This window comes from Bufo bufo, chromosome 6 (genome assembly GCF_905171765.1).
Source record: "Bufo bufo chromosome 6, aBufBuf1.1, whole genome shotgun sequence".
NCBI lineage: Eukaryota > Metazoa > Chordata > Amphibia > Anura > Bufonidae > Bufo > Bufo bufo.
In genome coordinates, this window is record NC_053394.1 from 343,579,031 (window position 1) to 343,591,722 (window position 12,692).

The 12,692-nt window shown below is 46.1% G+C and overlaps 1 protein-coding gene across 1 annotated transcript in view; it reads left to right on the top strand.

Moving 5' to 3' along the window:
• Nucleotides 1-4,752: 4,752 nt before the first annotated feature.
• Nucleotides 4,753-12,692, top strand: part of VSTM2L (V-set and transmembrane domain containing 2 like) — a 61,072-nt gene continuing 53,132 nt past the window's right edge. Inside the window, exon 1 of the mRNA XM_040436301.1 lies at nucleotides 4,753-4,892. Coding sequence (XP_040292235.1) covers nucleotides 4,802-4,892 — 91 coding nt within the window. The 5' untranslated portion in view covers nucleotides 4,753-4,801. The remainder of the gene's footprint in view (nucleotides 4,893-12,692) is intronic.

Genomic DNA, 12,692 nt, shown 5'->3' on the forward strand with positions numbered 1-12,692 from the left:
AGTCCCCAGAGCCAGACCAAGAGCCAGACTGCAGCCAGAGACCAGATCATCTTATTGTCCTGGTGGTAAGTAGACAATGCAATATGTTTATTATTTAATTGTTTAGTTATTAATACTACATTGGAAACTAATTTACCTCACATTAAAAGGACACTATAGTCCCAGAACCAGTACAGTTAATGTAGTGGTACTGGTGTCTATAGCCTGTTCCTGCAGAGAAAAGACACTGTGCAGTACTGGTGGTAAAGGAGCACTATAATGCCAGAAAAACAAACTCCTTTTCCTGGCACTATATAGTTGTTAGGAGTGGGGCACCCTCGTGTCCCCCTCCCACTGGGCTGAAGGAGTTAAAACCCCTTCAGCCACTTACCTTTCTCCAGCACCGGCACTGGGAACTCTTCTCCCCGATCCTCCTCTCAGCTGCGAATGCACATGCGCACGCATTCAAAACTATGTTCCGCGTCTTCCGACTGTAATTTTCACAGTGAGAATCGCGGAAGCACCTCTAGTGGCTGTCAGGGAGACAGCGACAAGAAGCTTGATTAACCCTTAAGGGAAACATAGCAGTTCTTTTAATTTAAATGCTGAGAAAGGGGTGGAACATATGTGATGTCATGATATGGGCAGATCATCTGATAAGGGGGGGGGGCGGCAATTTTTATCTTGTCTAGGGCGGCAAAAATCCTTGCACCGGCCCTGATTATGATGAAGCAGAGGGCTCCCTGCTTCATCATTCCTCCCCACTGAGGGCTCTCCACACCTCTTGTCTGTGTGGGGGGCGGGGCCGGCTGGCAGTCAGCCTCGGCTCCGCCTCCTCCACAGACCAGAGCATCCGATGTCCTGCTGCTGCTGCTGCTAGGAACAAGGTAAGTATGTGGTGTTTATTTTTTTTACTTTCTGTGAGGGGCACTTCAGTGGCTTTACTAGGGCTGGTGTCACCCGGTTGCGGTAGAAAACACACGCCTCATTCACACAGCAGAGATTTTGGTGCATTGCAAAACCAAAATACTGACTCATGAGGAAAAAAAAATCGCACTATTTAACATGGATTTTCTTTAAAAAAAATTATGAAAGCAGTTTTATGAAAAATATGCCATACGTCAAGCCATATGCGTCTTATAGTGAAGCAGCTGACGGTGAAACACCTCAGGCCGCGTTTCTGGAGCACGACTGTGGTAAATACTGCAACATGTGAATGGGAAAGGCAGAATGAAAGCCACCATAAAAGTGAACTTGACCTCAGAGGTGAGACAAGCTGGGACTGTTCAGTCAGGTGGGTGCTCAGGCTTAGTACACGTGTACACGCAGCCATACATGTAGGATATATAGGTCTCCACTAACCTGAGCGTGTCCCGGCTGCAGCTTGAACCTGCCCTTGACTTGCACAGTGGATGAGGAGGGGGCGGCTCACTCCCTCGGAAGTGAGTGGAGCTGGGTCTGGCGGGTGACGTCACTCACCCCATCAGACTGGTGTCACCCAGTGCGGCCCGCACCCGCTGCACCCCCCTCGCAACGCCACTGGGGCACATACAGTAACTGGACATATTACTGGGGTATATAACTGGACATATTACTGGGGGCACAGCTGGGCATATTACTGGGGGCACAGCTGGGCATATTACTGGGGGCACAGCTGGGCATATTACTGGGGGCACCGCTGGGCATGTTACTGGGGGCACAGCTGGGTATATTACTGGGGGCACAGCTGGGCATATTACTGGGGACACAGCTGGGCATATTACTGGAAGCACAGCTGGACATATTACTGGGGACACAGCTGGGCATATTACTTGGGACACAGCTGGGCATATTACTGGGGACACAGCTGGGCATATTACTGGGGACACAGCTGGGCATATTACTGGGGGCACAGCTGGACATATTACTGGGGACACAGCTGGACATATTACTGGGGACACAGCTGGACATATTACTGGGGACACAGCTGGGCATATTACTGGGGGCACAGCTGGACATATTACTGGAAGCACAGCTGGACATATTACTGGGGACACAGCTGGACATATTACTGGGGACACAGCTGGGCATATTACTGGGGACACAGCTAGACATATTACTGGGGACACAGCTGGGCATATTACTGGGGACACAGCTGGGCATATTACTGGGGACACAGCTGGGCATATTACTGGGGACACAGCTGGGCATATTACTGGGGACACAGCTGGGCATATTACTGGGGGCACAGCTGGACATATTACTGGGGACACAGCTGGACATATTACTGGGGACACAGCTGGACATATTACTGGGGACACAGCTGGGCATATTACTGGGGGCACAGCTAGACATATTACTGGAAGCACAGCTGGGCATATTACTGGGGACACAGCTGGGCATATTACTGGGGACACAGCTGGGCATATTACTGGGGACACAGCTGGGCATATTACTGGGGGCACAGCTGGACATATTACTGGGGACACAGCTGGGCATATTACTGGGGGCACAGCTGGACATATTACTGGAAGCACAGCTGGACATATTACTGGGGACACAGCTGGGCATATTACTGGGGACACAGCTGGGCATATTACTGGGGGCACAGCTGGACATATTAATGGGGGCACAGCTGGACATATTACTGGGGGCACAGCTGGACATATTACTGGGGACACAGCTGGGCATATTACTGGAAGCACAGCTGGGCATATTACTGGGGACACAGCTGGGCATATTACTGGGGGCACAGCTGGACATATTACTGGGGACACAGCTGGGCATATTACTGGAAGCACAGCTGGGCATATTACTGGAAGCACAGCTGGGCATATTACTGGGGACACAGCTGGGCATATTACTGGGGGCACAGCTGGACATATTACTGGGGGCACAGCTGGACATATTACTGGGGACACAGCTGGACATATTACTGAAAGCACAGCTGGACATATTACTGGAAGCACAGCTGGACATATTACTGGGGACACAGCTGGGCATATTACTGGGGGCACAGCTGGACATATTACTGGGGGCACAGCTAGACATATTACTGGGGGCACAGCTGGACATATTACTGGAAGCACAGCTGGACATATTACTGGGGACACAGCTGGGCATATTACTGGAAGCACAGCTGGGCATATTACTGGGGACACAGCTGGGCATATTACTGGGGGCACAGCTGGACATATTACTGGGGACACAGCTGGGCATATTACTGGAAGCACAGCTGGGCATATTACTGGAAGCACAGCTGGGCATATTACTGGGGACACAGCTGGGCATATTACTGGAAGCACAGCTGGACATATTACTGGGGGCACAACTGGGCATATTACTGGGGGCACAGCTGGGCATATTACTGGGGACATAGCTGGACATATTACTGGAAGCACAGCTGGACATATTACTGGGGACACAGCTGGGCATATTACTGGGGACACAGCTGGGCATATTACTGGGGACACAGCTGGACATATTACTGGGGGCACAGCTGGACATATTACTGGGGACACAGCTGGGCATACTACTGGAAGCACAGCTGGGCATATTACTGGGGGCACAGCTAGGCATACTACTGGGGGCACAGCTGGGCATATTACTGGGGCACAGCTGGACATATTACTGGAAGCACAGCTGGACATATTACTGGGGACACAGCTGGGCATATTACTGGAAGCACAGCTGGGCATATTACTGGGGGCACAGCTAGGCATACTACTGGGGGCACAGCTGGGCATATTACTGGGGCACAGCTGGGCATATTACTGGGGCACAGCTGGACATATCACTGGGGGCACAGCTGGGCATATTACTGGGGGCGCAGCACTGGGCATATTACTGGGGGCACATAACGGGTCATATTACTGGGGGCACATCTGGGCATAATTCTGTGAGGGGGCACAACTGGGGGCACACAGGGGTGCAGCTATAGGGGGTGCAGAGGTAACAGTCGCTACCGGGCCCAGGAGCCTGAGGGGGCCCAAAGACCCTTGTGCTGCATAAGAAGACACACAAAGCACTGAGGGAAGGGGGCCCAAGCTGAACTCTTGCACCAGGGCCCATGAGCCTTTAGCTACGCCCCTGGGGGCACAATGTGGGCATAAATACTGTTCGGTGGCATGAAGGGGGAATAATTACTATGCATAGTTATGGTTTGGGCGGAGTTAGATGCGTGGCCGCACGATGTGTGCCTCTCTGTTCATTTAGAAAGTTGGGAGGTATGATTTCCCTGTACTGTCTATGGCCAGTCTGCCCAGGTCTGCAACATTTCAGGGTTAGAAATGCCAGTTAATAGATTTATGAAAGAGATGCCCAATTTTAGCGACTGGTTAGACCCAATGGTTAGACGGTTCCTAAAACGCGTCATGTCGTGACATTTTGAGGGATATGGCGCACAGAACAGCCATGTAACATAACTTACAGGTAGTCCATTGTGGTACCTTTCTGTGGGCAGCAGAAATCTCTTGGCTGAACAGTAAAACCTGTGAAATGTCCACCACAGGGCAGCAGCTGCCAGGCAATGCATGGGACTCTAGCATCACTTGTACCAAGCAAAGTTAAAGCTTTCCTGTGGGGTCTTAGCACCACTGAACTTCCCCACCAGCTCTGTACAAAGCGCATTCACACCGATCATCTCTGGAAAAAATCCTATTTTCAGGATTTGCGGTCTCTTTAAAAAAAAAAAAAAAAAGAAAAGAAAAAAAAAAAAAAGATTTTTTTTCAGCGCTGAATCTGATCCCTCCGCCGGCGTCACATCACATGCAGCAGCGTATCCTTCCGCAGCGATCGCATCCTGCAGTGGGAGAGCGGCCGGAGCCCCCCGGGTGACAGCACCATGGGAGCCTGGGGACTGAGCCTGGGGGTCCTGCACTGCCTGGGGGTCTACATCCATCTGAGCGTCGGAGACAAGCACAACACAGCTGATGGTATTATAAGGGAAGGCTTTGGCTGGGGATGCCTTGTGGGGAGGGGGCTTTGAGTTTTTTGGGGGGTGCCTGCTGTATGTCTATATGAGGGTCACTTTTCAGGGGGTGACGTCTGTACCCCACAGCACAGGGTCTGTAATGGGCTCTGCTTACAGGGGGTTCTAGGTGGATTTTGTGGGGGGCTTCATAAAAAAAATGGGCACCGCTGATTGGGTAATTTGCATATTTCTAGGTTAGAAATGGGAATTAATAATTTATAATGACATTGCAGGAGAGTTGCATGGTGGCGGGTGGTAAAGGGTTAATGCTATAATATTGCAATGATGTGGCCATATCGCAACAGATACTGATTCTTAAAGGAAATACTTTATTATTTAGCATTTTTGGGGGGTGGGAGGTCATCCTTGTAGGGTGGTGGGCATCACATTGGGACAGATCCAGAACTTGGTGTAGTAAGGGCAGTCTGTGTATGTACCTGTCTCATATACCCAGTTAGTGCTCTGCCAGCTCATACTGTACCATGGAAGTTTGGCATATAGCTGATGATATTTTCCAGTGATTGTCATTGGTGGCACGATCTGACCCCCTGGCACAGTATATGCCGTACAGTGTGCGGGGATCTGTGTGGGCACTGGGATCTGGTGGCATGGAATTTAGGGGGTATTAGTGGTTTCCTGATGCTTTCCTGTAAAGACTGGCGGTGATAGATGCCACTTATGTAATGAGGGTGATCATAGGTGTAGGGGCATTGTGGTGGGGGGCGAGGACGATTAATAATACCGGGGGGGGGGGATGTAGTGCGGAGATCCAGATGATGGGGGAGAAGACTCTGCTGATGGAGATTAGTGACAATCTCTCCCCATTGATACATAAGATCCTTCCCTCTATATCTATCATATCTGTCTATCTTTCATCTGTCTATCTATCTATCTATCTATCTATCTATCTATCTATCTATCTATCTATCTATCTATCTATCTATCTATCTATCCATTGTATCTATCTATCTATCTGTCTATCTATCTGTCTATCTATCTATCTATCTATCTATCTGTCTGTCTATCTATCTGTCTATCTATCTATCTATCTATCCATTGTATCTATCTATCTATCTATCTATCTATCTGTCTATCTATCTGTCTATCTATCTATCTATCTATCTTTCATCTGTCTATCTATCCCTGTGTATCTATCTCTCCTATCTATCTATCTATCTATCTATCTATCTATCTATCTATATATCTATCTATATATCTATCTCTCTTTCATCTATCTATTAATCTATTTATCTCAGATCTGTCTATCTCTCTGTATATATCTATCATATCTATTTTATCTATCTATCTATCTATCTATCTATCTATCTATTATCTATCTCTCTTTCATCTCTCATATCTATCTATCTATCTATCTATCTCTTATCAGTTTATCTTCTGTCTTTCTTTAATCTCTTTGTATTTAACTATTGCATGTCTATCCTTCTGCCAATCTCCTCTATCTATCTATCTAATCTCTATCCATCTCTCATAGCTATCTTGTTTCCATTTATCTTCTATTTCTTTAAAATCTTTGTTTTCAACTATTGCATGTCCATCCTTCTGCTAATCTATTTATCTTTCCTTATCTATCTATCTATCTATCTATCTATCTATCTATCTATCTATCTATCTATCTATTTTATCTATCTATCTATCTATCTATCTATCTTTCATCTGTCTATCTATCTATCTATCATATCTATCTCTCATATCTATCTATCTATCTATCTATCCATCCATCTATTCATCTCTTTTTTTTATCTGTCTATCATTCTTTCAGTCTCATGTATACATGTCTTTCTAATCCATAAGTCTTCCTGTCTGTCCGTCTGTCTGTCTCTACACATACGCTCTTGAGTTGCTATGCGCTGTGTAAGTGCAAATAGATTACTGCACAGGATTGCACTTTGCATGAAGTGACTGTGGGTGTAATTGAAGCCAGTGTGCAGAAGATGAAATGTGTAGGAGAAGGGGGTGCGTCTCTTTCTAGATTTAGGGTGAAGGCACTGTAGATATACATATATATATATACATAGGATGATTAGAATTATGGCAGCAAGAAGACACAAGAGAAACACATGTTGTTGCTAACCTATAGATATATAGATGTAAAACTAGTGAAAATGTCTCTAACTGTTGTCCACCCAGCCATATAAAATATTGGGAGAGGTTCCATCCTATACAGGGATTGTCCCTTTGCAAGTGGATGGCAGCGCTCCAATCTGTGGTCCTTCACCGCCGCCTCTATTCTGCTGAAATCCCCCTCATGGGTTCTTATCAGAATCGCTGTAATGTATAAACGGAGATATGACAATGTATCAGGGAATAGCTCGTTGTTAATGTAATATTTAAAGGGACTCCAAGCCAGAGCAGGTTTAAGATCAGAATCCGAGAAGGTGGGGGTGACTGGGACTACGGAAAGGTAGAGTGGTTTTAGATATGACGCCCATAGAGTTAGAAGTGGGGCCCCTATCAACATATGAAGGGTTAATAATGCCCACCAGCTCCTCATTACAATCCCTGGGGATGATATATGGAATGATCCAAGTTACCAGGAGATGGAGACGTAAAAGAGCGTAAGAGAGAAAGTAATGGGAACACGAACTAAGTAACGCAATGCATCATGCAGACAGTGAGGTTCCTGCACTAATAAAGGAAAATGTATAATAGTCTATAGTGAAAAAACCTGACAAATGGCCCTGGTGCATTGGGGGTTACATACAGAAGAGAAATAAATGAATGCTCGCACGGCAGAGTTTTCCATCAGCGGAATTCATGGACTGAAATGCGCAAAATCCGCCATGTGAACATACCCTGAGATGTAAAAGGGACTTGTTACCAGGACACAGCTCTTTAAATCCGGCCGTTTGATCCCTTTTCATGGCCAGTAATGGGTTATAGAACTTGTTCCATGACTCCCAAGAAGTAACCTCCGTTTTTGGGGTCCTGAACAAGGCACATAATCCCTTTCACTTAGGGGCAAGAAGAGAAATCAGTGAATTAAAGGGTTTTCTAGGGTTTTGGTACTGATGGCCTGTCCTCAGGATAGGTCATCAATATCTGATTGGTAGGGGTCAGCGTCCCGGCACCCCAGCTGGTAGGAGTGCTGTGGCCTCTGTGCCGCTTACCAAGCACAGCTCCCTTCATTGTGTAGTGGTTGTGCTTGATATTGCGGTCCAGGTCCATTCACTTGAATGGGACTGAGTTGCAAATAGACCATGTGACCAATTAATGAAGAGGCCCCCGGTGCTCTTTAGCCTCTTCAAACAACTGATCGGCATGGGTGTTGGAAGTCAGACCCCCACCAATCTGATATTGTGGATGGTCCATCAATGTCAAAATACTGGGCGCCACAACTTTTGAAGGGGTTTTACAGGGCTATCCGTAGGATAAGTAACCAGTATCAGATTGGTGGGGGTCCGACTCTCGGCTGACTGATGAGCATGCAGCTTACCGGAGCCAGGCACACTCCCCATTCACTTGTATAGGACTGAGCCGATATCCTAAAGAATGATCATCATTATAGGAGTCCTAGAAAACCCCTTTAATACACAAGCCGCCCATTTAATGCAAGGCTTTTTCGGAAAGAGAGCCGCCCCTGTTGCAGTTTTTTTTTTTTCTTTTTTTTTTAGAAAACGGAGAGATTTATCAATGCAATTATACTGGTTTTCTAGTACAAAGGAATTGGAAAAATTGACTCTCAGCAGAAACACCATTTAGAGGAAGCCTCAGCATCTATGACCATTTGTCAGAGAAAGTGGATATAATTTATTATTATAGAGAGAAAAATGGGGGTAAACAGTATAAAGTATGACCAGGTGTGGTTCAATGGTGCGCACACCCCTTGGGGGGATTACTGTGTATACTCCATTTGTATTCTGCCCTGGTGTACACTGCTGCAGCTCTTTGTTAGTGGCTGTCCACTTTGATTTAACGAGAGGGATCGTAACCGGTAGACCGCCCCTCTATGACATCCATATGCCTTAAACTAGTGGATGGGAAATGTCCTCTCCATAAGACAATCCCTTTAAGAGTCATTGCACCGTTATGCCTATAGTGTTTAAAGGGGTTTTCCAAGATTCTGATATTCATGACCTATCCTCAGGATAGCGGAGACCACAGTAGACAATAAACAGGCATCGGGGTGCTGCTTTGGCTTTAGATGAGGTTGTTTATTATTATTTGTTAACTGACCATTTCTGACCATTTCTTCAAGGTAGATCGTCAATGACAGATCAGTGTGGGAACCGACACCCAGGAACTCCGTTTGAGGAGGCCATGGCGCTTCGGTAAAAGCTGCAGCCACAGTTTACGAAGGACCACGGCCGTACATTAGATAGCAGCTGTGCTTCATATTGCTTAGGGAGCGTGATCAATGAACTTGGAGTCACTGGTCTAGGAAGAGGCTGCGGCGCTCACTGGAGTGTGTGACCTCTTCAGACAGCTGGTCAGCGAGGATGCTGATAGTCGGACCCCCGCTGATCTGATACTAATAACCTGTACTGAGAATAGGCCAGCAATATCAAAATCTCAGACAACCTTGTATAATTTCAGTAAAAGTGAGTCAGGCACCAGGTCAGGTCTCTTACAATTACACACTAGACAGTCCAAAAAAATTGCCACTTTGACAAATAGTCTGATCTATATGACCCTTATCTCAGAGGTAGAAAATACCACCATAAAATACCAGTATTGATCAAAATGCACTGTGGTCCAGAATGTTTCATATATTCATAGTATACCACCACCTCGTTGAGACATTCAGCAGAGCCAAGAAGGTTCATGAAACCCTTCCCTGCAATAGAGAAGATCCCTGTTTGTAAGTAGTCGGGGCACGAGGGGCCTTTGATTCTGGCTTTACGACTAGCAGTTTGGGCATTGTTTTAGTAAATGTAATTATGGCCACTGTGTCAATCCTCAAAATATCTGTCCATACACATTAGATATGTCTATAGGAGCTTCCGACTATCACCCCGAGGGTAGATTTGAGGGGAACTAAGGTTTGGGCTGTTGGATTTCAACTGTGTGATGCTTTTGTTAAAGATACTGGCAGAAGTGTCTGGTAGAGGCTCTCCCCATTCAGGACGCATGCCTAGCTGAGCTTACATGTGTATGGAGGCACTGCGGGTGATGACTGTTGGCTCATCAAGCGTTTAGCTGACAGCTATCTATTGCATACTTACCAACTCTCCTAAAGCATCCAGGAGTCTCCAAAAAAAAAAGAAAGTCCACCTGGACTTCTGGAAAAGTTGCCAAATTTCCAAGACACTTCTAAAACCAGCTGAAACCCCACAGAAAACAGCATTGGATGTGTGTGGCGGTGGGATGCTGCATTATCAAACTTCACATTGATGTGGCGGTGCTGCGTCACAGAGGTGGCATGGTCCACTTTATTGGGAACATGGTCTATGTTAGGGGCCATGTCAGTTCCCGGGAGACAATAACAGCGTCTTGCTTTACGCACCGCACTACTGACCTCTCAGAAGCCATTTCTATAAAGATGGCAACAAGTATTATCTCATATGTATGGCCAGCCTTAGATAGATGTCGGCCGAATGCTTCTGTGTAAGGGTTTCTCTTGTCACTTGTTGCTGGATGAGTTTTTACTTAGGTGGAAATGTTCCTGTCTCTACTAATTTGCTGCCCCGCTGTTAGAAATAGCTTGGTCCCATAAGGGCAGATGATCAGGGCCCCCTTCACTCCCTTGTATGTGTATCTTACATTTAGTGGGCATCTGATGAAGGATGCTTATGCAACCTCTCAGACACATACCATATATTTATTTGGTCCACGGGGGTAAGGGGACCACTAAGTACTTGGGGCCTGCTCAATTACACCATGTTGAAAACCAAGTTTGCACATCATTGTCTTATAAAAAGGGCTATTTCTCTTTATGAGTAAAACTTTGTAGTTCTAAAAAGCGCGAGAGGCTTATTCCTTTGAAATTGTGCTGAAGAACTAACTCAGAAGGTATGGCTTCCTTTGCAATAAAATGGAACTTCTTTACACCTTCCCTTACATGAAGTTCACACTTCTCACAGTTGAGTTACAATATTCCAAATGGAGGCTAATCCTAGCGGGTTACATTTCGGCAAATGTCTTAAACCGGAGTGGCTCAAGTGGGTGGTTCCTCTCCATGTCACTCTTAAGCTATGAGAGAGCTTATTCTTTCGGTTTCATCTTCAGATTTCTTGGGTCATGAAGAAGTCCCTTCTTCTACCGGTCCTGCCTCTCCTGGACTCCTCTCGAGTTCTGGTTGACCGAGTCCCACTCTGCTCTTTTTTACCACAGATGGTGTTGACTCATCCACACCGGGAAAACACTCCACGTTCTTATGCCTCCTATCTTGCCTCCTACCCCTTTTCGCCCCTGTACATTCTGGATGGTCTCAAAGGAACAGCCACTGTACACCATCAAAAAATATACACAATTCAATAAAACCAGACTCAAACAGGTGTCCACAACCACCTAACTCCAAGCCCACCGTCCTGGGGGGAAGGTAATCCACTCCTTATAGCCACTTATTTACTTATCTGGGCCTCTGTATTCCCTAATGGCAGCTCTGCTAATCGATACCGATGGATGTAGAACTGATCTCTTGGCATGGTGGTTATCTCTTCATCTTGGTCTATGGAGGCTAGAGTCTGGTCTGTGTAGACAATCACTCGGTATAATGAATAATGATCACACAGTACCGCAATAATGTCACTGTCGTCTAATAACTCTCTGGATGCGTACACAGCATTAACAATTACATCGGTAATGTACACTCATTTACATTACTTTCTCCGGTTTAATAATCTCTCTTTTTGCTGACTTGGTTCTATCATGGTGATGTGCCACGATGGGCATTCATTTGTTCTATATGCTGGCAGCTAAGAAAATAAAGATGTAACGGAATATTCCCTAATTGCCTATTTTCCTAAAACCATATTCAACAGATAATTAAGCTTGAAGAGTCCTTTTGCAGTGAAAATGTTTTCTAAAAGGGCAATCTTTTGAGGAATGTATTGATGTATTCATGAAGAAGAGGGTAACCAGTGAAATATAAAGATCGGCCTAGGTGGAAAGTGTGGCCTTTATCGTTCCTAGTATAATATGCTACATACCTATGACAGGTTTGCATTGCAGACATTTGTATCATAGAATATACCTGATTGGGGGTCACTATGTTTATGGCAGCCCTGCTTGACCATGCCAAGTCAACTCTTCGGAGCAGAACCTTTCATGACTGATGAGCAATGATCAACCTTTGATAAAGATGTTCTGACTTATCCAACAAGGTGGCAACATGTGTTGAACAGTCTTAGGAGTCCAGTGGGCGGTCCTGTCAGCGATTGACAGCTATCTCTATATGCACAGTGGTATAAAGAAGTCTGTCAATCACTGATAGGACCGCCCACTGGACTCCAAAGCTCTGAAAGGACAGGTATTTAAATGAATGAATTACAAGTTTTATTGAATCTTTTCCCCTAAAACAATATATCAATCTGCTCAGCTCCTTCTGCTCTATAACATGCTGCCTGCATTTTTATAGTAAAGGGGTTATCCGATTTCAGAAACATTCCCCCCATGTGCCGGGCCCCTCACAGGTTATATACTTACCCCGCTCCCTACGCCGTTCCTGGTCCACCGATGTCGGGTGTGGAAGGGGGGGGAGCAGCCAATGGCAGGCAGGGATGGGGATGCGCCTCCCTAGCATCACCCCGTCACCGTCCCTGCCTGCCATTGGCTGCTCCCTCCAGTCACCGGATGTTTTCAT